The 26,914-nt window shown below is 38.1% G+C and overlaps 3 protein-coding genes across 9 annotated transcripts; 1 reads left to right on the forward strand and 2 right to left on the reverse strand.

The window, feature by feature from the left end:
- Positions 1-887: 887 nt before the first annotated feature.
- On the reverse strand, positions 888-8,595 carry snx15 (sorting nexin 15). Of its 2 annotated transcripts, XM_067401716.1 has the most exons (8): positions 8,373-8,593; positions 7,984-8,019; positions 7,788-7,908; positions 7,507-7,622; positions 5,246-5,591; positions 5,010-5,159; positions 4,715-4,924; positions 888-1,509 (listed from the first exon to the last, which is right to left on the reverse strand). In XM_067401716.1, the coding sequence occupies exons 1-8, from the start codon at positions 8,472-8,474 to the stop codon at positions 1,397-1,399; spliced, it is 1,194 nt and encodes a 397-aa protein (XP_067257817.1). In that variant the 5' UTR covers positions 8,475-8,593; the 3' UTR covers positions 888-1,396. The 2 variants fall into 2 exon arrangements, with proteins under 2 accessions (XP_067257817.1, XP_067257818.1); XM_067401717.1 differs by lacking the exon at positions 7,984-8,019 and having other exon boundaries at positions 8,373-8,595.
- sst5 (somatostatin 5) lies at positions 8,514-12,984 on the forward strand. Its single transcript, XM_067401718.1, has 3 exons — positions 8,514-8,647; positions 11,387-11,500; positions 12,403-12,984. The coding sequence occupies exons 1-3, from the start codon at positions 8,516-8,518 to the stop codon at positions 12,592-12,594; spliced, it is 438 nt and encodes a 145-aa protein (XP_067257819.1). The 5' UTR covers positions 8,514-8,515; the 3' UTR covers positions 12,595-12,984.
- Positions 12,985-13,131: 147 nt separating this feature from the next.
- On the reverse strand, positions 13,132-26,604 carry trip6 (thyroid hormone receptor interactor 6). Of its 6 annotated transcripts, none has more exons than XM_067401710.1 (11): positions 26,531-26,604; positions 26,032-26,094; positions 24,564-24,777; positions 22,002-22,159; positions 21,379-21,483; positions 17,913-18,476; positions 17,066-17,159; positions 16,806-16,975; positions 16,486-16,664; positions 16,150-16,270; positions 13,132-15,032 (listed from the first exon to the last, which is right to left on the reverse strand). In XM_067401710.1, the coding sequence occupies exons 3-11, from the start codon at positions 24,766-24,768 to the stop codon at positions 14,901-14,903; spliced, it is 1,728 nt and encodes a 575-aa protein (XP_067257811.1). In that variant the 5' UTR covers positions 24,769-24,777; positions 26,032-26,094; positions 26,531-26,604; the 3' UTR covers positions 13,132-14,900. The 6 variants fall into 6 exon arrangements, with proteins under 6 accessions (XP_067257811.1, XP_067257812.1, XP_067257814.1 ...); XM_067401711.1 differs by lacking the exon at positions 26,531-26,604 and adding an exon at positions 26,272-26,516; XM_067401713.1 differs by lacking the exon at positions 26,531-26,604 and adding an exon at positions 26,195-26,516 and having other exon boundaries at positions 17,066-17,156.
- Positions 26,605-26,914: the final 310 nt, after the last annotated feature.

The following is a 26,914-nucleotide window of genomic DNA, read 5'->3' on the forward strand; positions in this document are numbered from 1 at the left end:
TTATTGTGCATGATTTATTAGTAAATGACTTTCATTTTCAGCTGATGTCATCTAGGGTGTGCAGACAGATAGTCAAATTACCATTTAGACATTATTCAGTGGAGTCGATACAATTGACAGCATTCGTGGTATAATGTTGATTATGGTGAGGAGCTTAAAACAAGTAAATGGGGCTAATAAGAGGATTTAGATGTAGAAATGTGAAGCATTCAAAAGCACTTACATATGTTAAAAGGTGTATTATTTGAGCAGTTGAAGTCTCAATGAAATCGACAATTCTTACTTTTTATGGAATATTAGAAAAACAGAGGGTTAAAGAGCCAGATTTACTAACAGTTTGTGCCAGAGCAAACCCTCTTTTGGTGTTTAAAAACTACTGTCAGGGTTTACTAAAGAAACGCAGTGAAGAAATAGAGCAACAGTTATTTTCGAGGCTTATGATGGAAAAATTATGGAAGAATAGTATTTAAACGAATCATGTAAAGTGATTTACTAAGGTTAGCATTAGTCAGTTTACTGGTATTTGCATATTTAGTACCATTATCTAGCACCCAAAAAAGCATGTCTTAAACTAGACGCTAATTTGCGCTGCTCTTGGTAGATTGTGTTAGTTATTATGGAAATGGCATTTGTAAACTTTTCACTCCCATCTGCGCTTTTTCGGCTTCTAATGAAGCTGTCAGCCTGCATTATTTCAACTTAATTTTAAAGTAATTACGTATAACATCAGAATTCATGTTGGAAAATTACATTACCCATGATGCTGTACATAAAATTTACACCAGAGAGTGAAAACATGCAAAACCTGCCAAAAGATCTTGTAAGCGCCACCCACTCCCATGAAGCACTGCGAATTACGTAATCGAGTTGATCTGATGAGAATGCCATTTAATATTTATATTATATTTTTAATTACTTATAATTTACAAAACAGGCAGATTCCATTGAAAAGGCAATGTCTTCATTTAGACAACAGTCATTTACATAAGAGCTTAATTTACACAAAGTTGGATTAAAGAAAATTGAATAACCACTAAAGATGTCTCCAGTTCCTTAGGATCAAACAATATTAGATGATTACATTAAAATAGTGTAAAATCAAGTAAAAATCGCTTGGTCTTACAGTACAGGGAGTGTATGGATGGTGCTACAAGTGTAACTATTTAAATAAGCGGGAAGGTAAGTGTGGGAGTCAAGTGTGTGTGTGTGTGTGTGTGTGTGTGTGTGTTGACCATGTGGGTGGACGGCGAGCTGCACTTAAGTGAAACCGTGGTTGTTTCAATATGTGCGCGTGTTAGTCAAAACTCGGTTCATGAGAGTACATATGTGGGAGTGTGCTTGGGTATCCCAGGTTTGATGAAGCTTGAGTTAGTATGTGTGTGTTTAAATTGTTTCTCTATGTATTGTGGTCATGAGTGGGAGTCTGTATAGATAGAAGTCTCTCCGCAAGCTCTAGGACTTCAGCAATCTTCCTCTTCACTGCTTCTCTCCTCTTCAAATCTACATCTCCTAGCAGGAGAGAATGAGTAATAGAAAGAGAAGAGAAAAAGGGTAGAACAAAGGGATATTGTGAGGTTTTTTTTCCTTCTACCATTTCAATATTTTGCATTGCATCCAAAAAGAGCTAATTTCCCGCTTTGAGGAAAAAACATTGCATGTAATGTCCTTGTGTTGAGAGCTACTCTGCTCTTTCCTCTCAAATAAATTAATCACATCAGGGTCATTCTGACCACAGCAAATTGGCATTTGTATGATTTAGGGTCTGTAATCTGCATATGGGGCCAGGTTTTCAATTTTATTTTTATTTAGATGGAAAACAAGAATAAAAACTACAATGTTTATTAAAACAGTAATGTTTTGGTCATGCAATTTATTAAAACACTGCTGTTTTTGTTTTTCAAATAAATAAATAATTTTATTCAGCAAGGATACATTATATGGATCAAAAGTGATAGTAAAGAGATTTAAAATGTTTTTAAATTTAAAATGTATTGGGGGGTAACGCATTAAAGTTTTTTTTCAAGTAACTTGTAAAGTAATGCATTACTTTTAAAGGTGCCCTAGAACCAGTTTTTACAAGATGTAATATCAGTCTAAGGTGTCCCCTGAATGTGTCTGTGAAGTTTCAGCTCAAAATACCCCATAGATGTTTTTTAATTATTTTTTTTTAACTGCCTATTTTGGGGCATCATTAACTATGCATCGATTCAGGCTGCGGTCCCTTTAAATTGTGCGCTCCCTGCCCACCCGAGCTCTCGACTATAATACAGTGCATTTACAAAGTTCACACAGCTAATATAACCCTCAAATGGATCTTTACAAGATGTTCGTCATTCATGCTGCATGCATGTGTCGGATCATGTGAGTATAGTATTTATTTGGATGTTTACATTTGATTCTGAATGAGTTTGAGGCTATGCTCCGTGGCTAAAGCTAACATTACACACAGTTGGAGAGATTTATAAAGAATGAAGTTGTGTTTATGAATTATACAGACTGCAAGTGTTTAAAAATTAAAATAGCGATGACTCTCGTCTCCATGAATACAGTAAGAAACGATGGTAACTTTAACCACATTTAACAGTACATTAGCAACATGCTAACGAAACATTTAGAAAGACAATTTACAAACATCACTAAAAATATCATGATATCATGGATCATGTCAGTTATTATTGCTCCATCTGCCATTTTTCGCTATTGTTCTTGCTTGCTTACCTAGTCTGTTGATTCAGCTGTGCACATCCAGACATTAATACTGCCTGCCCTTGTGTAATGCTTGTACATGAGCTGGCATATGCAAATATTGGGGTCGTACATATTAATGATCCCGACTGTCACGTAACAGTCGGTGTTATGTTGAGATTCGCCTGTTCTTCAGAGGTCTTTTAAACAAATGAGATTTATATAAGAAGGAGGAAACAATGGAGTTTGAGACTCACTGTATGTCATTTCTATGTACTGAACTCTTGTTATTTAACTATGCCAATATAAATTCAATTTTTGATTCTAGGGCAAAATATGTTAACAAAATTAACAAAATATGTTTTACTTTTTCAAATAAGTAATGCAAGTTACTTTGTTTTCCCATTTATTGACTGACAGCTCTCCTGTCCCCATGTTGAGAGAAATCGTGAGTAAGTGCAGATGTGTTGTGTGCTGTGTGTAAACAGGATGTTTATTGTTACTCTAGAATCTAGACTAAATGTGAACACAAAAAATAGATTCAATATTTCTCAAAACGACAAACAAGCAAGCCTAGATGAGAAAAAGTAACTAAGTAACACAATTAGTTACTTTTTTAGGGAGTAACAATTTTGTAAAGCATTACTTTTAAAAGTAACTTTCCTCAACACTGGTTACAAATTATTTCTATTTCAAATAAATGCTGTTCTTATGAACTTTTTATTCATTAAAGAATCCTGAAAAATATCTATCACAGTTTCCAAAAATATATTATTCAGCACAACTGTTTTCAACATTGATAATAATCAAATGTTTCTTGAGCATCAAATTAGCGTATTAGAATGATTTCTGAAGGATCATGTGACACTGCAGAGACTGGATTAATGGTGCTGAAAACTTTTTCCATCACAGGAATAAATTCCATTTTAAAGTATATTCAGGCCCCATTTACACTAGTGCGTTTTGTTTTAAAATGGCATATTAAAATGAAAGTGATCCTTGTCTATACTGTCGTTTCCAGTGTTTCGGAATCTGTTTATACTACACGGCCGAAAACGGGTGTCACATGACCGTTCATGCACACTGGGCAACGGTGTTGCCAAGTCCGTGGTTTTCCCGCAATATTGGGCTACTTTTACACTGTTCCAGTGGGTTGTTTTTCATGACCACGGGTTGAAGAGACCCAGTTAACATGATATTTACTACTGGAATGCAACCTTTAGCTGGGGAGCTCTGCCAAAACCACCCAGATTTTTACCATGGGACCCCCCCTGAAATGTGATCGGGCTGGTTTTGGGATAGTTTTGAGTAGCAACTGGGTGGGTTTTGTTGTGAAAACCTGGCAACCATGCTGGGCATGTGCGTAAGTGTAAGAGTAAACAGTTGCCTCTTGTGCATGTAGGTAGCTGCAGTATTAAGCTGCTAAAAATGACAACAAAGCCAGCAAAGATTGCAGTTTAGTCTCCATGTTATTGTTTACACGGTCGTCAAGGATACGCAGAGCAAACGCGGGCAGCCACGCCATCGTTTTCAAAAGTCTCCGTTTTGGTCCGTTTATAATGAAACGCAACCCCGCCGTTTTCAAACTAAAATGGGGTCTGCAGCGTTTTTCCGAGGTTTGAAAACATTGGCATTCAGTAAACGACAGGCGTAACCGTAGCAAAACTTATACGTTTTAAAATGAAAACGCACTAGTGTAAACGGGGCCTCAAATATAAAAGCTATTTTAATTTGTAATGATATTTCACAATATTACTGAAACTTTCTAAAACATAATAAAAGTGCATATATTTAAACTCAAATTTTGTGCACACGTGTTACAACTTTAAGTTAATTAGTCACACTGGAAATGGAAGGTCAAGTCAAGCACATGCATTGTGGGATATTATATTCCCAGCAGTGTGCTTTGTTGAATACAGCACATATTAACAAAGGTAGTGTTTAGTTTTTTGGGGATTCTGTTCATACAGTATATACACTATGCACTGCAGTTTGTTAGTATGTTATCATAAACAGTCATTTGTCATACCTTGCACTCCTTTCATAAATATATCAACAGCCATCCTGTATCGTTGCACTGCTGCACTGTAATCACCCTCTCTCTCTCGTTCCTGGGCAGCATTCAGCTCTTCGTTGGCCTGGTGCACATAGCTCAGATCTCCAGCAGACTCGGTCCCATTTGGACCAGTTAGAGGTACAGACAGGAGTTCAGCATGGCTGGGTGATCCGTATGGTTGATCTGAGGCATTGAATAAGGTCATGAGAGGGATGTTTGAATAAAAAAAAATAAAAAAAACGATGAGTCACACTGTAGACTTTCCTACCTTCTTTGGCACATGGGTCAAAAATGGCAAGATCTGTATCTGAAAGCGGAGGCGGAGCCTTGTCTGAATTTTCCTCCAATCCAGAATCAAACAGCAAATCAAACTCCTCTAATTGGTCGACTGGAGAACCTGGAATTTCAAGCGAGGCATCTGGAAGATGAAAAGCAGGAATGGACCAATCAGCCATTATTGAAATCGAATAGAAACAGGATAGAAGACTTTGATAACAAACTAACGTGTTGTAGCATCTGTAGCAGCAGCGCACTGGTCTGTGCCATTACTCTGATGTGTTGTGATGTCAGTGTCTCCCTCTTTTTCTGTCAGTCCCAGTATTTTTATTTCTGCTTGTGTTTCGTGTGTAGGGCTGCTTTCCATGTCACTGAAGGCCTCAACTGCTATCTCCGGCTGGGCTAGATCTGTCAGTCTTTGGTTGGACTCCAGCTCCTGGGCCTGGATAGGAGCATCTCTTCCCGTCTCCTCTTCAGCCAGCAGCTCAGTGTTCCTCTCAGGAAGAGGAATAAGAGGAGGTGGAAGAGAAGTGGAAATGGCTGCTGTCTCCAGTGGTCTCCTCACTTCTCCTCCCTGACAGAGGAAAAAAGAACCAAGCAGATTACCAAAAAATAATCATTCACAAGATGCACAATCAAACAAATACAGCACACAGGTCACATATGGACAACTTTTATGCTATGGGGTTCTACCATTTTCTTACAGCAGCCTGTCCTTTTGTTTATTTTTACTAAGCTGAACAAATTCTTGTATTTGTTCAGCAGCAGCAGCAGCGTGGCTGATCTCATCTGCCAAAATCAAGCCTATGTACACTGAACAAAATTGTAAACGCAACACTTTTGCCCCAATTTTTCATGAGCTGAACTCAAAGATCCAAGACTTTTTCTATGTAAACAAAAGGCCTATTTCTCTCAAATATTGTTCACAAATCTGTCTAAATCTGTGTTAGTGAGCACTTCTCCTTTGCCGAGATAATCCATCCATCTCACAGGTGTGGCATATCAAGATGCCGATTAGACAGCATGATTATTGCACAGGTGTGACTTAGGCTGGCCACAATAAAAGACCACTCTAAAATGTGCAGTTTTATCACACAGCACAATGCCACAGATGTCGTAAGTTTTGAGGAAGCGTGCAATTGGCATGCTGACAGCAGGAATGTCCACCAGAGCCGTTGACCGTGAATTGAATGTTCATTTCTCTACCATAAGCCGTCTCCAAAGGCGTTTCAGAGAATTTGGCAGTACATCCAACTGGCCTCACAACCGCAAACTACGTGTAACCACACCAGCCCAGGACCTCCACATCCAGCATCTTCACCTCCAAGATCGTCTGAGACCAGCCGCCCGGACAGCTGCTGCAACAATCGGTTTGCATAACCAAAGAATTTCTGCACAAACTGTCAGAAACCGTCTCGGGGAAGATCATATGCATGCTCGTCGTCCTCATCGGGTTCTCGACCTGACAAGAGTTCGTCATCGTAACCGACTTGAGTGGGCAAATGCTCACATTCGATGGTGTCTCGCACTTTGGAGAGTTGTTCTCTTCACGGATGAATCCTGGTTTTCACTGTACAGGGCAGATGGCAGACAGCGTGTATGGCGTCGTGTGGGTGAGCGGTTTGCTGATGTCAGTGTTGTGGAACGAGTGGCCCATGGTGGCGATGGGGTTATGGTATGGGCAAGTGTATGTTATGGACAACGAACACAAGTGCATTTTATTGATGGCATTTTGAATGCACAGAGATACCGTGATGAGATCCTGAGGCCCATTGTTGTGCCATTCATCCACGACCATCACCTCATGTTGCAGCATGATAATGCACAGCCCCATGTTGCAAGGATCTGTACACAATTCCTGGAAGCTGAAAACATCCCAGTGCTCAGTATACTCACCGGACATGTCACCCATTGAGCATGTTTGGGATGCTCTGGGTCGGCGTATACGACAGCGTGTTCCAGTTCCTGCCAATATCCAGCAACTTTGCACATCCATTGTAGAGGAGTGGAGCCACATTCCAGAGGCCACAATCAACAACCTGATCAACTCTATGTGAAGGAGATGTGTTGCACTGCGTGAGGCAAATGGTGGTCACACCAGATACTGACTAGTTTTCAGACCCCCCTGGACCCCCCCAATACAGTAAAACTGCACATTTTAGAGTGGCCTTTTATTGTGGCCAGCCTAAGACAATAATCTGTGCAATAATCATGCTGTCTAATCAGCATTTTGATGTGCCAAACCTGAGAGGTGGAAGGATTATCTCGGCAAAGGATAAGCGCTCTTTAACACAGATTTAGACAGATTTGTGAACAATATTTGAGAGAAATAGGCCTTTTGTGTACATAGAAAAAGTCTTAGATCTTTGAGTTCAGCTCATGAAAAATGGGAGCAAAAACAAAAGTGTTGCGGTTGTAATTTTGTTCAGTGTATATGGTTGAAATAATCCACTCTGAGAGTTGGTATGACTGAAATATATTTGTCTTACCCTGAAGAAATCTTTGAGCTGAGGGCTGTTGTACAGAGCAGGAATGTTTGTAGTGAAGAGCAGCATGGCCTCGGCTGCTTTCCTCCTCTCTTCAATCACAGCCTCATCAAAACGCCCTGTGAGAGCGAGAGACACGGACAAAGAACGACAAAAGAAAGAACAGAGAGAGTGGTGGGGGAGTACAAAGAAGCTGACTTACAGCAAATAAAGTGAAAGAGAAATAAAGTGGCAAAATTGCCCCAAATGTTTGCATCATGTCTCAGCATTTTCATTGACCTTACCAAAAACCTGCGCTCTTGGAAAAGGGGGAAACTCTTCTAGTCGTCTGAACAGGTTCCTATGAGTGTAGGCCAGTTCTCCATGTAATTTCTTCAGCTCTGAGTACCTCTTCCACACCACAACCTGCCATTTAAACCAACAATGAGTCCAATGCAACTCCAAACATGTGCGTATTCAAACATACAGGAATGATCATACCTCTTTAACATTCTCTGGCTGTGTCTTTGATACAAACTGTGGAGAAAGTGATACGTTAAACCACATTACACCAAAGGGAGAGGATTTAAAAGGGCTTATTATTTTAAGCATGAACGGAGATGGTGAAGAGATTGGTGCTGCGTGAGACACTGAAGTCACGGGATCTCATGCCAGATTCTTTAAATCACGAGTTTCATAGCAAACCAGATAGATCAAACGAGGATTAGTAGTTATTAACCCTCTGTATAAGGATTCTTTAGCCTGATATATGTCTTTTGTATTTATGAAGCACAGTTTATTTGATGTCTATGCAGTATTTATTATTCCTCTTTGTGATAAATAAGTGGAAATATGATCATGTAACGTTAGTATATTATAGTGCTACTAACCCTTGCTGTTACTTTATATTCCGTGTGTCCTTTCTCGTGTGTGCGTGGATCTGTCACAGTGAAGAAGCGGTAATATTCTTCTGTTTTAGACTTTCGAGACATCACTGTCAGAGAAAAATGTTTAAATTAGAAACAACATAAATATGAGGACAGAATCAAGCGGTCGTGACTGGTACTGCGTTGGACTGTTGACAGTTTGGAATAGTTACTTCCTGCTCTGTGACAGGCGCATGCGCAAACTGATTACGTCTCTTCAAAATAAAAGTCATGTTAGGGTAAGTGAAGAATTTTGTTTGTGGTCTTTTCGACGAATGTGCTGATGAATGATTTGTAGTTTAACAACATGTACAGAACACACCCATGTATATTTGTATTAGATAAGTTTTACATGAAGACAACAATCTGCCCTCTTTTCAAAACCTTTTTGCTTCTGAAAAGAATAACCCAATTCTGTGACTATAAAAGTGCATTGTATTTATAGCCTATTCAAATTATATTAAACCAGTGTGAACCTGGCATTTAGTAAAATAATTAACAGTGTGACTATCAAAAATAATCATTTTATACAGTGCCTATGGAAAATCATTATACCCCTTTGAAATAGTTAATTTATTTTTCTTACAGCCTGAAATCAAAACCCATTCCAAAATATATATATTCAGCTCTATTTACACATTTTTCCTTATAACAAATAATAATAATAATAATAAAAATACAAATACTACAATAACAGGGTTGGAAAAGTCAGTCCCCTGATTTAATACTTCTATAAGTATATAAGTCCTTATTTTGTTTTTTTGGCACACCCAAAATATTCCCGTCGCTTTATAATATTAATATTGAACCACTGTGCTCACATGAACTGATTTAAATATGTTTTTAATACATTAATGGATCTTGAGAGAGGAAATGTCATTGATGGCTATGGAGGCCTCACTGAGCCATCGGATTTCAACAAAAATATCTTAATTTGTGTTCTGAAGATGAACGAAGGTCTTACGGGTGTGGAACGACATGAGGGTAAGTAATAAATGACATTATTTTAATTTTTGGGTGAACTAACCCTTTAATGGCGGTAATTAAAGCTAAAGGTGGCTCTACAAAGTATTAAATCAGGGGACTGATGACTTTTCTAACCCTGTTTTTCTATTTTTTCAGTTTTTTTAAATTAATTTTCAGAATTTTGTTTTGTCATTACTTTGATATTGTAAAAAAAAAAATTAAATAAAGCTGGAAAAGTTTTTATTATTATTATTATTTAAGGCTGTATGACAAATTAAAACTATTTCAAAGGGGTGTGATGATTTTCTATACACTCTAGCACTAAAAGTGGTTCTTGGCTCATAATCATAGGGGAACCACTTTTGGTGCTATGTAGCACCATATCTTTAAAGGTGCTCTACAGCTCCTTTGTCAACTGGTGTTATGTAGAACCCATAAGAGATGCCAAATCACATTTTATTTCTTCAACAAAAATGGTGTTAAACAGCACCAACAGTGGTTCTTTGGCTCATAAAGAACCTTTAGAGGGGAATAACAGGTTCTTTGTACAGCAGTGGTGCTATACATCACCTTAACCACCCCCAAAAAACACTGAAGAACCGCTGAAGAACCAAGATTTGGTGCTATACAGCAATTAAAGTGGTTCTCCTATGATTACGAGCCAAATAACCACTTTTAGTACTATATAGCACCATTTATTTTTAGAGTGGGCTCTGTATATTCAGAAAGTATTTTATGTTGCAGCCTTATGCTAAAATGCTTTTGTTTGTTTTTTTCAAATCACTACACTCCATACCCCTTAATGACAAAAACAGTAATATTATTATTATTATTATTACAAAAATCATTATTCTTCTCTTTCCAGCAGCAATAAAAACCCATCTGATTGTGTGCCACTCTGATCATCTTATAGCGACCAATGGAAAACTCATTTCCACTCATCTAAACTACATTACATGGGTCTTGTCACTCTGAAACATTTAGTCGTCTGTCACAAAAAAGTAAACAATTCTGTCTATCTCAATAATAGTGCTTACTTCATTTATGTATATTAAACCAAGGATGAGCTGGGCCTCATTTACATGCCCAGCATGTGGCCCATAGCGCTGACATGCCCACCTCTCCTTTGTAAATGTTAATGGCCACCCACTGAGACAACCAAGTCTGAGTAATTGCCCTCTGAGTTCTCGAAGTCCTGGTTCATGTGGCTTCAGAGAGGGGTGGCATTTAGAGGTGCACATTTGTCTAATATAAGCCGCACATGAGTATCAGATTTGATCCGATAGACAGGATATATATATATATATATATATATATATATATATATATATATATATATATATATATATATATATATATATATATATATATATATATATATACTGTAATTAAGTCACCCATATCATCAGAGATGGAGGATGGTGTGAAGTAATGACTAAGCAGTCCAATTAACATTTGAGTCACTTCGCATCATTAATTCCTCTGTCTAAAGAGGACCTCATAGTGAGAACAAGACACAGAAATGCACGCTTCTCCAAATCACAAGTGACACAACATGCCTTACTGGGGCATGACAGTATCATCACCCAGCTATAATTAAGATCTCACTAGTTCATTAGTTCCTTGCCACTGAAGTTGAAAAATACTTTCGCCTGTCAAGCACAAGTATTTTTATGTTCTAGATGATCAATTTTTACATGACATATTATTGCAAATAACATAGAATTGATACGGCTTCTGATGTAAAAGTTAACACCTGTGTGACCTTATCAAACATCTTTCCTACTGGGTCTGGGAGTCCCTCCCCTCGCACAAATGTCTCTTCACCCTTTACCCCTGCCTCTCTACACCCACACAACCACCTTCATCATCCTTCGTGGTTATGTTTCGACCAATAAGTTCTCTCTAATCGACCCCAGAATCCCACCTTTGGTGCCTATATAAGCTTGTCATCCTTAAAGCACTCTAAAAAGCAGTGTTTTTACAGCTTTAAGATGTTCTCCCCGTTACAGGTGGTCGTGGCGACTCTATCGGTCTCTTTGCTGCTGTGCAGCGTCAGTTCAGCACCTAGAGGAGACCTGCTGCTCCAGCTGTTACAATCTGAAGTGGAACCCAAGGAGAATGAGGTAGAACACATGCTTTTCTACAGTATACTTTTGATGGTCACGTCTGTGTGGATTATAAATTATGGTAACACTTTACAATAAGTTCCCAAAAGTTAATGTTTTTAATGCATTAGCTACTTAAAAAATAACAATGAGCAATGTATGTGTAACAGTATTTATAAATCTTTTTTTTTCTTTTAGTAAAAAAAAAAAAAATACAAGCGCTTATAGTTCATTTTAGATCAGGTTCATTAAATTATTTTAATTTGAATAATGTATTAGTAAATTTTGAAATTAACATTAAAAATAATGAATGCTTTAGAAGTATTTTTCATTGTTAGTTCATATTAACTAATGTAACTAATGTTAAACGTCACTGAAACCCTAGCCATATAGAAATATCTCCATATTTCGTCATTTTTAATTATTTATTTTTCCCCCACCCATAAATCCTTATGATTGGTCACCCTGTGAGTGTGTTTTTTATATGAAATGAATGAAAATTAAAAGTATTAAAAATAAAAAAACAAGAGCTTGTGTCTAAATCTCGTAACTCCATTGGCTCCTCAAACTGTCAGTAAACCTCCAAACTTTACTCCACCCGCCTCAATTTAAAATGAAGTGCAGTTTGACCGTCTTTGCTCAAAAATATTAAAGTAATAATAAAGAACTGGTTCTTTGCACAATCAATTTTCTTTACACAATTAACACTAGGCTATATCAACTTCGACAACGCGGTGTTTAATTATAAAAATAATTTAAAATATTTTTTTCCATTTTCTGAAAGTAGCGTTTATGGAGTACGTTTCCGTTCAACCTTATTGTAAAGTATTACAAAAACAGTAACATGCACAAGTTCAAATTATAGTTTTGTTTTTCTTTTTGACCTTGAAAATCTTTTGAATCACCTTTTCCGTCTTCAGCTTCAGGATCTCTCTCGTTTGCTCCTTCTGAAGCAACTTTTTGAGTCGATGGCACCTGAGGAGAAAGATGCTGTTGAAAGCATTGATGATGTTGATGTTCACAATGAAGTGGTTCGCCAGATTCCCCTCTCCCAACGAGAACGGAAAGTAGGATGCCGGAATTTCTACTGGAAAACCTTCACCTCCTGTTAGTCAAATTGTTTAGTAAAAAAAAAACCCTCAACTTAAACCCTACATTGTCATAATTGTGTAGGCGTCAATATTAGTTGATGTTTTAGAGGATTTCTGGTCATGTGCATTTTTGCCTATATCATGGACTGTAAAAAAACAATCTATAATGTCTTCGGTTTCTTCTTCTCTTTATACCATCTGTATTTAGCAAAAATGTTCTTATTAAAATTCAGCAGCACGCATATTGTTAAATAACAACTGTTTATACTATTCCAGTACAAAGAGAGTTCAACTCTTTTTTTTTTTCTAGTGTTTAATGGACTTGTATACACTGTATGGTATAAAATATTTGTGTTATGGTACTATCAAGCTTGATAGCAAGTGATTATATGATTTAAGTTTAAATTAAATTGAAAAAATCTTGATATAGATGTGTTGACCTTGCGCCAGTGTCATTGGATTTGCTAGTCCTCTGTAATAAAGTGTGATCAGGGAAACTGTATTCATGTGTGACTGGCTTTATCTAATACAAAAAGCAAGCACACAAAATCTTATGGCTATTTTTTTTTTCTTTCACAGTTCATTAAATCATAAATCAGAAACAACAGTCAGTACAAACTAGAAATCAATAGACAAAACAGACGGATTTATAAAGCAGATCTTTGTGTCTCCTTACAATCAATATGAGGGAAAGATGCAAACTCATCCAAACAAGCCCTGAAATAAACTGGCAGCTTGAAAAGTACATCAGCCATTAAAACAAACCGTGCAGTACCAGTGCTACTTTATCAATTAGAGATCATCTACTTTGTTGACAAGTTTAGAAAAAGTTTTTTTGGCAGCAAATTGATCAGATGGACACTATGTTTGAACATGCTTACAAAATATTCCAGACAAACCAATAAATAAAGCATGCAACCATCTGAACCACTTTATGCATTTAGTTTCTAGACAATTGTAACATTTTGTCAGCTCAAATACTTTTGTTTCAAGCAACCAACACCTTATATGAAACCTTTTTGTATAATGGCATTAAGTAATGGATGCTTGCTGTTGCACATTATTCAAATAACAGACAAATAAAAATGCATCGACACAAAATAAAGCAATTACAAAAAAAAAAAATAAAGCCAGTCAGTAACAATCTCTTTGCACAAAAGTCGGATGCATAATCTGAATCTGAAGTGAAAGTCGTTTTAGTGCATACTTAACCTTTTTGTAACCTTCATACTTGTCTATTTATCTTCCGTTAGTCTGTATGTTTAGTAACAAAATTGCAACTAACTTCCTTGATGTTATAAGAAACGTTCTAATTCTAACAGGTCACATTTGTCATTCTTCTAAACTAGCAGATTCTTTTCCCTAACTGCTCACCATTTCTCTCACTATTCAAACTCCTCGAAAATGATCCACTCTGCTGCCAAAACCAAACCACTGAGCAGAACAGAAAACTCAACTACATGACTGCAGCTCAACACACACCTCTCAAGAGATTTCCTTCAGGGAAGTGTTAATGGTATACACACATACCGTTTACTCCTATCTGACACCACGCTTCTTATAACAGCTTAAGAGATCAGCATAAACCTAGAGTTTTAACCAAGTGGAGTGACAAGAGCAGCAGGGAAAAAAAAAAAAAAGCTGCCCATGTTAAACTTTCCACCTTTTTACCAGAAGTGTCATTAGCATCACAATGAATGTAACGATAATAAATCAATATCAAGTCAGTAAACGAAATACAGTAATAATATCCTTCAACAATCATGATTTCAAGTATTAAAATAATGAGCGCTTGATCTCCGCCGAGTGTAGCAGGAGAAAACATCATGTTTTTGTTTTTGAGAGGATAAGAGACCAGAGATGATATAAAAGAGCATCTGAAAGGGGACGATATGAAGTGACCCCAACTGCCAGCAGAATTGGGGCATTGTTTGAGGAAACTTGTAAAAACTCTTAAGAGCAGTGACTGCTTCTCCAAAGTTAGAAATGCACCCTGTTCACAAGACTCACATTTTGTATAAACATACATGCGTGGAGGATTATACACAAACACCATCACATTTCATTCACCACCTGTTTTTCGGTTTTATTTAAGAAACAGCTTTCCAGTGAAACTACTCTAAGCACAAGAGCTATTGTTTTTTTGTTCACAGCTCTATGCTACCCTGAGAGGGATGTCTTCATATTATTTGTGCAATCGACATGTGGATATTTAGCGTGTAAGGTCGAGGATGGAAGAAATATCAGGTGGTGGATGTTTAGATGGCGGTACATTCTGAAGATTAACCGTGAAGCAGAGAAAGGGCGCGGCGAGACAGGACGGGACATTAGCAGTCGGTGGAGATTTTGGCAGAAAGATCTTGGATGCGACGGGCGCTGCAGCTCTTGCACAATATGTGTCCGTCCAGGGGATAGCAGCCTCTTCCCTCGCCCTCTGAAGAGAGGAGAAGACCACACTCCTACAACCCAAACAATATTCAAAATGTTATTTTTAATACAATTAATCTCATAGTATTATGCATGCATTTGTAACTACAGTGTAAATGCATTCGTGCCAACTCATCGTATTTAACAATGTGTAAATAGTAAATGCCACTTTTGCGAAATATTCCTTTTTCAAATTGCCTGAAAAACCACCTCATCCGAGCGGAAAAACTTTTCTGCGATATATGGGAGTTTTTGTGAAATTGATGCGTTTCCATTGGGCGCATTTTCAATTCGTAAGTTTCAATTTGCGCAATTTGAAGGATAATGGAAATGTAGCTATTGACTAGAGCCTGAATGAACAGTGGTATAGCCTGTAGTGTCTTGACCCTTATGTACTTGACTTATGTAGGACTTAAATACATCTTTATGTAATTTCACAATTATTTCTATTGTTATTAAAATCATGGTTAAATTGTACTGGTGAATGTTCTGACACGCATGGTAAACTAAAGTATACTACAATTTAATGCATTTAAAATATAATAAAGTTTAAATCTAATATTGAATAACACTGCAGTTAAATTATAATCAAGTACTTTATGTGCTTTAGTATGTTAGACTTCAATTAAAAACTTAAAAAAAAAAAAATTAAGCATAACAAAAGAAAACAAAGATTTAAAATGTACTTTAAGTTGTTTATTCATATATCATTCACCAGATACCTTTAACATTTTATGCCAAAAAACATGGTGAACATGTATTTTTCTCTGTCTATTGACAGTAATCCTGATTTATGGACTGATAAAAAGATATCCAAAACCTTTAACTCTAATAGTGTATGTCACCAAAACAAAACAATCTTGAACCTGGCTTTATCCAATGTTCAGATTTCTGTTCTGTAAATTTATTTAATTAGTGCATAATATTTAATTAGATAATTACAAATTACAACATTAATTTAGTATGATTGTCATTATTAACAAAATCCCCAAAATTACTGATAAGGGGTTTCATTTAGTATTATATATATATGGCCACTAAATGAAACCCTTTATTTTTACATGGATGTTAAAAATAAACTATTCTCAAATATCTGAGTTGGTGCATTACATCAATAATTTAACAAACACACAAAATGATGGTTCTTACCTCACATACGTAGCAGTTAACATGGAAACTGCGATCCAATGCAACGATCCTCACTGTTTCTTCCTGCCCAGGCTCTGGCATTATGGGCTGGCCACATACCGAGCAGCGCGGGGCAAACTTCCTGAAAAAAGGAAGTAAACAAGGTTTTAGAGATAAAATACATACAGTAACTGGTAGGACATTTGAAAGAGCCTCATATTAATAAAAAAAGCAAAGATTTAGTGAAGAAAAAAAACAACATGTTCACTCCACCATCTGCATTTGATTGTTTATCAACAGAAACAGTGGCTTTACACCACACAGAGGGACAACAAAAGGAGAGAAGTGAGTAAGTACCTGTGGAAGTCCTCAATACAGTGGATCTGAGATGTGGCATCCACAGTAAAAGGCACTCCATCCAGACAACAGCCGCAAACCACACATGTGAAACAGCGAGGATGGTAAGCCTTTCCCATCGCCCTCAGGATCCGGTCTAGGATGGGCTCAGAGCATTTTGAACAGCGCTCAAGTGTGCTCTGTGAGCAGAGAGGAAGAACAAATTGTTAAAAGTTTTGATGTAAAATATTCTACCAAAAAACAAAAAAACCAAACAGAATAAAAGGCAGAAACCAAGAGAAGACGACAGGACAGAAAAAAAAACAAAAAAAAAAACTCACTATGTAGCAGCTCTCGCAGTAGCTCTTCCTGTCTAATGCATAGAAAGGTTGGCCTCTCAGTCTGGCATGACAGGTGATGCAGGTGAAACACTCCACGTGAAACACCTGCTCCATGGCAATACAGCCACTGCCATCTCCCAGAACATTATCCCCACACCGAGCACATCGACCTGAGAGAGAAAGATGGAGAGAGAGAGAGATCCATGACCCTCGCTGTACACATAAAATAAGAATAAAATGCATTACATTTTGGAGCATACCAAAATATTCCTCAGTTGGGGGATGATTCATGTCATACACCAACTTCTTGGTGAGTCGATCCAACTCTTCCTCTGGACGTGGTGCTGACCCCTGCTGGCAGAACATGGAAGAACAATGATAAACTGCACACATAAAACCTTTTGCCGTCTCAGACTTTCTGTAGTCCAAACACACACACACAAAACCTTTTTGAAAAAAGAAGTTTACTTAACTGTATTGCATGTGCACTTGTGGTGTACTTCAAATCATAAATATATTTGATAATCTAATATTGATTAAATAAAAGGCCACTTAAGTGTACTTGAAACATTTTCATGACTGTTTAGCACTTAAAGGCGCAGTAAGCAATTTCTGAGAAACACTTGATATTTTTGATTTTCTAATAACTTTATTCAACAATATCTTCTCTTCTGTGTCATTCTCATACGTTGTTTACGTCCAGCGCTCCCAGGTTCTGGAACGCCGACTCATTATTGGCCAAGCCCTGCGTTAGCATCACACAAATACGTCGTGCTTCTCACGTGTGCAGCTTTGGCCAATACTGAGCCGGCATTCGGACGTAAACACGGAAGCCTTCACTGTGCTTACTGTGGCACCTGCGCAAGGATAATGACAGGGAAGAGAAGAGACTGTTGAATAAAGTCGTTATTTTTGTTTTGTTTTTGCGCACAAAAAGTATTCTCGTCATTTCATGAAATAAAGGATGAACCACTGCAGTCGCGTCGACTGTTTTTCTTTTTATATAAGCCACTTAATAGGAAGTCTGCCTTTGGTTTTATGACAGAGTTCCCATCTATGTTACAACTTGACAAACAAACATTGACCTCTCCTACAACCCAGTCTTACCTTGTTAGACTGATATGCTGACACTTGGTCTTGACTCATCTTCACCGGTGCTCCCTGGCCGGCTCTTCCTCCTGGCATATTTCCTGCTCCTCCCTTATAGGCACCTGGATCTCCATGAGGTTCTTGAGCAGGGGGAGGTGGAGGTGGGTACCAGCCCTGTCCTTGTGCCTCATAATGTGGCCGATCTTGCTGAGGGGGCCGAGAGGCATGCTGACGGGGCGGCGGCGGGGTGTAAGCTTGCTCTGCCTGTCGTCCGCTCTGAGAATAGGTGACGGGCTGAGCCGTTTTCACCTGTACAGTAAAGCGAGGACCAGTTGGGGTGGAGGCAGTGGTGTAGGAGGCAGGCACTGGTTGTGGGTAAGGTTTGTGGATGGAAGAGGGGGCGGAGGGGTAAATATAGTCTGGCTGAGGTGTAGAGGTGTAAGGTGGGGCGGGGTGGTACTGGTTTTGGAGTGGAGGGGGGTAGCCCATTGAGGGCCTGCTTGTCGGTGGAGCCCCCATCTGGTTGGAAGAGTTATAGCGGTCAGTAGGGAGGTGCTTGCTGTAAGGCACATTGTCATACAACTGAAAAAAATGAGAAAGGAAATTTTGCATACAAAATTTTTTTTTTTAATTTAAAACAAAAACAGAATCAGATCAATCAGAATCAAGTATTCCAGAGAGCTGTGCAACATTACCTCAATACTATACATTACCCAAAAGGCTGGAATACACTACATGACTTTTGCCGAAGCTAGTCGCCAAAAGTTATTTGTCAAGCGACTTCTAGCAATGAGGAACGCATTGTCAACTTGTCCTGATTCAGTATGGCTGAATCCCAAACGACACATTTCTATGCACTTTCGGTCTTACAATGGCTGCCGTGTGCACATGTCCGTTAACAACGACACTGCAGGATGTCTCATTTGTCAATTTTAGGCTTCAGAAGGGTACTCATGATTGCCCCCTTTGCGGCAGATATGCACCCTCAATGCACACTTTTGCTGAGCCTGCACAGGTGCGAGCTCTGCGACAGACTTCTTCCCGACAGTCTAAGCGGTGTTACGTCACAAAAGTGCGGACTCGTAGGAAGAACGCAAGTGTTTAGGGTGCCATTTGGGATTCAGCCTATGTGGTGTCCGGTGAGATTAGGTCAGGCTATTTGTCAGTGTCCTTATTCTAACACCATTTTTCATAATTTCTTATGAAATAAAAAGTCTCTCACCTCAGAAAAATTAACTTTCCTGTCAGGTCAGATATACTGTGCCTGCGGCATGCACTCTTTAAAGGGTTAGTTCACCCAAAAATGAAAATTCTGTCATTAATTATGCCGTTCCACACCCGTAAGACCTTCGTTCATCTTCAGCACACAAATTAAGATTTCTTTGTTGAAATCTGATGGATCAGTGAGGCCTGCATAGCCAGCAATGACATTTCCTTGCGCCAAAAAAACAAAATAACGACTTATTTAGTGATGGCCGATTTCAAAACACTGCTTCATGAAGCATCGGAGCAAAAATTAATCAGTGTATCAAATCATGATTCAGATCGCGTGTCAAACTGCCAACTGCTGAAATCACGTGACTTTGGCGCTCCGAACAGTAGATTTGAAATCGGCCATCACTAAATAAGTCGTTATTTTGTTTTTTGGCACTCCAAAAATATTCTCGTCACTTTATAATATTAATATTGAACCACTGTACTCACATGAACCGATTTAAATGTGTTTTTACTACCTTTATGGATCTTGAGAGAGGAAATGTCATTGCTCCCTATGAAGGCCTCACGGAGCCATCGGATTTCAACAAAAATATCTTAATTTGTGTTTCGAAGATTAACGAAGGTCTTACGGGTGTGGAACGACATGAGGGAGAGTAATAAATGACAGAATTTTCATTTTTGGGAGAACTAACCCTTTAACTGCATGAGCAATTTACATTGTCAATTATGGTTCGTTTCCACCAAGCGGTACGGTTCAGTACAGTACAATAGGGTATGCATTTTTTTGCCATTTCCATTGTCAAAAGTTGTGAATGGTACCCTAATTCCGAACCATACCATACCACTTTTTGGGACCCTTCCGTTGGGGTATCTAGCACAATAGTACCGCTAGCAAAAGGGTGGAGCTACACTCACTGCATAACGTTGATTGGTTGACAGAGAATCACATGCTACATGGGAAATACAACACAATACCGTTGCAACACAATGTGTATTTTTCAGCTGTTTTTCCTTGCAGCCTTCAGCCTTTGCTCAAACAAAGCTGCTGTATGTCCTCAATTGTTGTTTATGCTCATTTTCTTCTTCACACAAGAATGACATTGATAGTTACTTTCTGGCATACACCACGCCTATCAAATAAGGGTACTGTTGGCGGTGGAAATGCAAGCCGGATCAGGGTTTACCGTCCCGAATCGTACTGTACTGAACTGAACCGTACCACTCGGTGGAAACGAGCCATTATAAAGTCATGAAATTACTAAAAAGTACCAAAAAATTACATTATAAAGAGTTCATGTTAGTATTGTGTACTTACAATAGTAACTGTAGTTTCCATAACCTTTACCAAAATATCACTTTATTTTCACTTTGTGTGATTTTCTACATTTAAATGAAAATTAGGCTCTGAGGGTGAATATAAGCCTTCTGAAGCGAAGCAATGTAAAAAAAATATCCATATTTAAACAAGTAATGAAGTCGAATATCGAGCTTCTGCCAGACCGCCTTCCGTATTCAACGTATGCAGAAAGAGTAAACCTCTTGAAGTTCACAAAGCTTACGCTACGTCATGCGCCTTCCCTATTAAACTTATGGAAAAAGTGTAATTGACGCGACACCAGTTTACACTTTCTTTGTAATTTTAATACAGAAGGCGGTCTGGCGGAAGCTCAATATTCGACTTCATTACTTGTTAAATATGGATATTTATTTTACACAAACGCATTGTTTCGCTTCAGAAGGCCTTTATTAACACTCCGGAGCCGTGTGGAGCACATATTTATGATGGATGGATGTGGATGGAAGCACTTTGTTCAGCTCATACTCATTGAACCCATCACTGCCATTATAAAGCTTGGATGTGTCAGGATATTTATTAATATTTCAGCAATTGTGTTCATCAGAAAGAAGAAAGTCATATACACCTCGGATGGCTTGATGGTGAGTAAAGCTTGGGCTAATTTTCATTTCAAAGTGAACTAATCCTTTATGAAACATTTTCTTACTAATATATATGGTCAATTAACGTTGCACACCTGTAGGTCATAGATAGGTGCGTAGGATAAGACTAGTAAAGTCAAAATACTTAAAAACAAGAAAATCCCACACACTATCAACTTGCAAAACAGTAAACAAGTTCTTTATTTGCAACACTTTTTTTCTTACTAATATATATGAAAGCATTCTTCAAAATAATGCTTTAAACCATGTCCCACGAGAAAAACAGTTTACCAATAATTTAAAGTGTTACTGCTTTTAAAGTGTTTACCTGTGTGCTTGAGCTCTGAGGGTGATTGTCCAGGTCAGCCAGCATACATGTAAGAGAGTCTATCTCTGCATCAATAGTAGAGATGTGCTTCTCTGATCCCCGATTCTGAGCAAATAACAGCCACAAACAAAACTCACATTATTATACTTTCAAGAAGCACTATAATGCCTAAATGTGGGGGGAATGTAATAGGAAGTGTCTCTATTACGCTTTTTCAAATATTACCTTTCATGCAGTGTGTAATATAGCTGTTTGTGAATGTAAAAGGCCTGCAAAGTTTTAAAGATGAAAGTGCACAACAAATAAAGTTATTGTCTTCTAAAAGAAAGAATAAACTCTAAATGCTTCGTCAATAATTCCAGTCTCACTTCCTGTTACAAACCTACGTAACAATGTTACAAATTTGCATAGTGTCAGCCTATGGTCTTCATTGGCTGCCCGTGAACAACGTATACTTTGACCCTCAAACACTGTAGTTGTAGTTGAGGCCTGGAAAAGTTCGGTTCATACAAACAACATACTTTATAGATTTTTCTTTTTTTTTGGGGAAATTTAAGGAACTAATATTTACAGAAAACAAGTCCTAAACAATATTTCTAAATGAATATGTGGATTTCACAGACATGAAGTTCATGGCTGGCCATGCGGGGGTTCCAGTTGTGGTGGTCTTCTTTGGGCCCCTGGCCTGAAGCATAGTATCGGTCTCCTAAATGGGGAGGCAATGGATGATAGGTAGCAGACCCTGAGCGATCATCTTGATGCTGGTGTTGCATGGATCCACCTAAGCACACAAACATCAGTTCAATGTTACGAAGCACAAACTGACAAATTGTATTCAATCAATTATTTAAAGGGGATCTATTATGCCCCTTTTCACATGATGTAATATAAGTCTCTGGTGTCCCTAGAATGTGTCTTTGAAGTTTGAGCTCAAAATACCCCATAGATCATTTATTATGGCTTGTTAAATTTGCCCCTATTTGAGTGTGACTAAAAACACAGCATTTTTGTGTGTGTTCCTTTAAAGGGGTGGTTCAGTGTTTTTTTTCTAGGCTTGATTGTGTTTTGGGGGCTCAGTTTAACATGTCTTAATGCTTCGTTTTTTTGAAAACACTGTATTTTTCATATATTTTAGCTTTATTCTATAACTGTTTCCACTGTCATATGAACGGCTCTTTTGACTTCCTGCTTCTATGAAGCCACTCCCTCCAAAATACGCAATGTGCTCAGATTGGTTGGCAGGTTGGTAGCTGGCCCAGTGTATCGTGATTCGCTGCAGTGTTTCCGGAAACGCCACGCCCCTTACCATTCATAGTTACGCGCTAAGCTGGAAATGTAAATAATGGCATCTATATTGCTGTATCAAATTGAGCCGAATTAGACCCAGATGAAGAGGGTCAATCGCAATCGCGGCTTTTAAAGGACGTTTATGAATGGTATTTCATTTAGTATTTGTGTCAAAGTGTTTAGATATGCTGTCACTGCTGTTTGTTAGCTTTCCAAAAACAGTTTTATCCTGATTAAAGCTTTACTGTAGCCGAATAAATGACTGAGTAGTCACATTTTAACTACTATAACATTACGTTTAAAAGACATGTACAAACAATAAAATGTACTTACAGTTTGAAGCCAATAAACAGCAGCTTCTGCTTTTAAAGTGGGAACTGCTTCATGTTTCAGTAATAGCTTTTGTGCAAATCCAGCATTGAACTCGTGTAGATTCTGGAATCTGTCTTCAGCGCCGCATCCAGTGTAGAAAATATCACTGATTATAATGGGTTCTATTATTGCGCCGCTCGCGTCCGGTGTACACAACTCTTCCGCTTCCATTATACTGCGCCACATGGCCTCGCCCACTTTGTTGCGTGTTCCCGGGGGCGTGTTTATGTTAATAGTAAGGGTTTATGATGTCACCAACCCAGGAAGAAGCTTGTTGTAGTCCAAACCGGCCATTTTTGTAGGCAATAAACTGCCATAACTTTATATATCTCAGTTTGCATTAAATAGGTATGTGACAAACTGACCTATATACGCATGAGCGCTTTGTTCCCGCGGCTGTGTTCCCAGCAGGTAATCAGCGCAAGATGCGTCGGTGACTTAGGAAATCTGTCTTATCTTTGCTTTGTGAATACCTCTAAAGCCCATATACTAATGACGTAAATTACGTCATCACGATGATTCTCACGTTCTAATTTCCAAAATGGCTGCCGTAAGTTATAAAAGTAAGTTATGAAAGTTATAAGCGAAGCAACATTTCTCTCGTGTTTGGCATCAAAATCTGCTATGAAGGTGAGTATTTTTTTGTTTCAAACCCAATGCTTTTGATAGAATATACATTTAACTTGAATTAGGTGAAGTTTGGGATTGATTGTAACATTCGCATGTGTTTTTTTACGATCTGCAAGTGACGTTGTTGTCAAAAGCAGAATCGGCCATTCAATCATATGAATTGAATGAATCGTATGATGATGCTGTAGACTTTGAAGTGTCGTGTATGAATTAGCAGCAGACTTTATATGCCAAGATCTAACATTATCCTAGAACTGAAACGATTAATCGACAACTAATCAATTATTAAAATAATCGTCAACTATTTTAGTAATCGTTTTGTTGACAGAATTGTCTGATTTTGAGCCAGAATTAAAATAAAAGTTTGTATTTTTTGACGAAAACCCTCTCTTTAGATCTTGTCATGTAAACTAATCTCTAATCTAATATGTAAGCAGAAGTAAAATTGCTTTGTAGTTGTAGATTAAGATGTATTAATATTTGACAATTTAAATTTGCATGTGGCAATGCCAATTGTCTGTTTAGCAGAACATATGTAATGCTTTTTGGTTCAGACATTATATATCTCCAGCTGCTACAGTGAGGAAACAAAAATGTCCGACTGCTGCGACATTTGATTATTCAATTTCTGTACCTGAATACTGTTAGACTTACCTGAATAAGCACTGTTTATTTTATTTGTAACTTTGTTCTATAGTATTTATCTATGCTTGTAATTTGTTTAATATTTGCTACACAGATTCACTCCAATACAAAATCACCCCAATCATTCTAGAAAGATTCCCTCCCATGTCGCAATATGCAGAAAAACTAAATTTCACAATGTCTGCATTTTTTTCCAATATTGTGCAACCTTAATGAAGCAAGCATGCACTGGAAAGATTAAGGGTTCTTACCTGAAGGTCCAGTTGCCATATATCTTACAGGCATCCCATTTCCTCCTGTTCCACCATTCTGTTCATACATGTTATATTTGGGCCTCTGGTCGGGCAGACCTTTCTTAGGAGGTCTGTAGAGAGCGGGGCCAGAGTGTGACATTGATGCTGTGGCTCTATCTGAACTACCCAAGGTTCTCGGAGGCAGCCAGGTGGGTCCAGACATACCAGGCTTCTACAAGGACAGCACAGAATATAAATTATGTCACTGTGTGTAACTTTTCTCAGTTTTTTGTGTCTTAATTGTGCATGAGAAAGATTAAATAATATATAACTCCAGATTTTCTACTACACACCTTAATTTAAACCACACCTCAAAGAGTTACAGCAGTGCTGTCCAAACTTGTGAAAACTGCGTAACTGTAACTACTCAAAACAGGTTTATGCTTTATGCTGAGTTTCCAGTGGCAACGCATGGTTTTCACGATAACAATAGGGGCCAAATTAAAAAGCAGGAAAAGGCAACCATTCTCAGCCAAAAGGGGAATTCCAGGGTTCCTTAGTCGAATTGCATTTCTCTTTCTCACACACACTCACTCACACACACACACATATATACATACAATTCCCACAGGTGCACAGTACTTGCAATGTATTCACTCCTCTCTCAAGTCTCCCAGTGCTACAATAGCCATTGTCCCCAACACTTAATCCACAATCCTTTATCTACAGAGCCCCTCCATGAAAATAAGATAGGAAATGTTATGTAATGATCAACTTTTCATTTGAGCCATCTGGTGTCCGCTGGACAATGTCCTGTGTCCAAGTGCTGGAGAGTGTTTGTTATTATAAGCTTGTGAAAACAAAGCAAATAAACCCCACAACAACACAAGGTGCTAACAAATGGACAAGTGTAAACACAATGTAATCTTAAGCATTAAAATACAAACTGGGGCTTTGAAACTGGTTGGCCAGTTATGATGCCCACCAAAATAGTCTGACCATATTAATATAACTAACGTTAACTAGTAGCTGGTCCGAGATTGGCTACCAGTTTGGACCAGATAACGACCAGCTACCATGTAACAAAACAAATATCATCCTAGGATGTATTTTTCAACTGTGACCTTTAATCATTGCACTGATCTACATCCTAACAAATGTCTTAGTTTGCAACCAGAGAAATGTCCAGCCTGACCACAATGGACGGCACTGCAATCCGTGAAAGCTCGTACTCAAAGCCGGGGATTGTTAGGCCGATAAATCACCCGTATGTCAATGTTTTTATCTGTGAAAACCCATTAATCTACGATAAAAACGTGTAACTGCTGCTCTCTCCTGCAGCAGCCTGTGTTACACTGCAAAGTTACATCGACTGATGAAAGTGCGACACAGATAAACGTCATCGTAACAACAACTCATCTATGGTAACTTGTGTCCTGTGTTTACTGGGTTATTTAAACAATAGGACATTAACAATTTCCTCTACCTCTTGAAAACGTTGCAGACTCCCAGTCTACCGAGCATCTGCCTCGTCTCGCTTCGTTTTCATCTGCAAAATGAAATCAGCACATGAAATAAACCGACGAGCTGCGTCTGTGGGGTTTCAATTAAAAAGTTCAGTTCATAGATTCAAAGCCCAGTGCACTTACCACCAAGTAGTATATATTAATAGAACTGTTAAACATTAATATTCATATTCCCTAAACATTAAAAAACACAAACGTGCCCTCTAGATCGTTGAGTTTGTCGATGAGTAACGTTAGCATCACATCCCGTTTAAACTGTTTATTTGTTTGTTGAATAATGCGAATACTTCAGGTCGACTCGGCTGATTTATGCGAGATTTTTACTTCTGAAAGAAATACAATCTCACACGATGTGAGTAAACACTATCAGTAAGCTGTGTTCGCTCACGGTTAGTAGCTACACCAATACACTTGTGAAGTACTTTTTAGTTCTCTGTCGGTTTCATTTTAGTAACCTACTTTTCCTGGAGGATCCAGCAGCGGCTGACAGAGGCCTGTGTGCAGCGGTCCAATCCTGTGACGTCACATGGCAAGCCGTTTTAACATTTATGCTGCCTTCACGTGCTCTCCGAATTATCGTAAATATGAGCTTTCTTGGTAAAGATGTGCACATAAACGCCCTCCCATTGCGATGAGCTCGTAATCACGACTTCAGAAGTGGGAATTATCACATTTCCGATAGCACGTGAAGGCAACATAAACAGCATAAACTAGCATCTATTTTTATTTACAATTTTAAAATTGATATTAAGAAATCCAATAATGTTCAGAGTTCTTTTTTACTTCAACTATTTCTTATTCTGTAGTTAGAGTTAACTATTATTAACAAAGTTACGTTTTCTT

The sequence above is a fragment of the Chanodichthys erythropterus genome, chromosome 11 (assembly GCF_024489055.1).
Source record: "Chanodichthys erythropterus isolate Z2021 chromosome 11, ASM2448905v1, whole genome shotgun sequence".
Taxonomy (NCBI): Eukaryota; Metazoa; Chordata; class Actinopteri; order Cypriniformes; family Xenocyprididae; genus Chanodichthys; species Chanodichthys erythropterus.

What these genes read in the sequence shown, in the direction of transcription:
- snx15 (XM_067401716.1), bottom strand. Translation starts at nt 8,474, where the DNA reads ATGTCTCGAAAGTCTAAAACAGAAGAATATTACCGCTTCTTCACTGTG. An exon ending in TGCTACAGATGCTACAACAC is followed by an intron (nt 5,160 to 5,245) that starts GTTAGTTTGTTA and finishes TTCATCTTCCAG; the next exon opens with ATGCCTCGCTTGAAATTCCA. An exon ending in ATTTATGAAAGGAGTGCAAG is followed by an intron (nt 1,510 to 4,714) that starts GTATGACAAATG and finishes CTCTCCTGCTAG; the next exon opens with GAGATGTAGATTTGAAGAGG.
- sst5 (XM_067401718.1), top strand. Translation starts at nt 8,516, where the DNA reads ATGAGGACAGAATCAAGCGGTCGTGACTGGTACTGCGTTGGACTGTTG. An exon ending in AAAATAAAAGTCATGTTAGG is followed by an intron (nt 8,648 to 11,386) that starts GTAAGTGAAGAA and finishes TCCCCGTTACAG; the next exon opens with GTGGTCGTGGCGACTCTATC. An exon ending in TGGAACCCAAGGAGAATGAG is followed by an intron (nt 11,501 to 12,402) that starts GTAGAACACATG and finishes TTCCGTCTTCAG; the next exon opens with CTTCAGGATCTCTCTCGTTT.
- trip6 (XM_067401710.1), bottom strand. Translation starts at nt 24,768, where the DNA reads ATGTCTGGACCCACCTGGCTGCCTCCGAGAACCTTGGGTAGTTCAGAT. An exon ending in CTCAGAGCTCAAGCACACAG is followed by an intron (nt 18,477 to 21,378) that starts GTAAACACTTTA and finishes CATTTTTTTCAG; the next exon opens with TTGTATGACAATGTGCCTTA. An exon ending in ACTGCGAGAGCTGCTACATA is followed by an intron (nt 16,665 to 16,805) that starts GTGAGTTTTTTT and finishes CTCTGCTCACAG; the next exon opens with AGCACACTTGAGCGCTGTTC.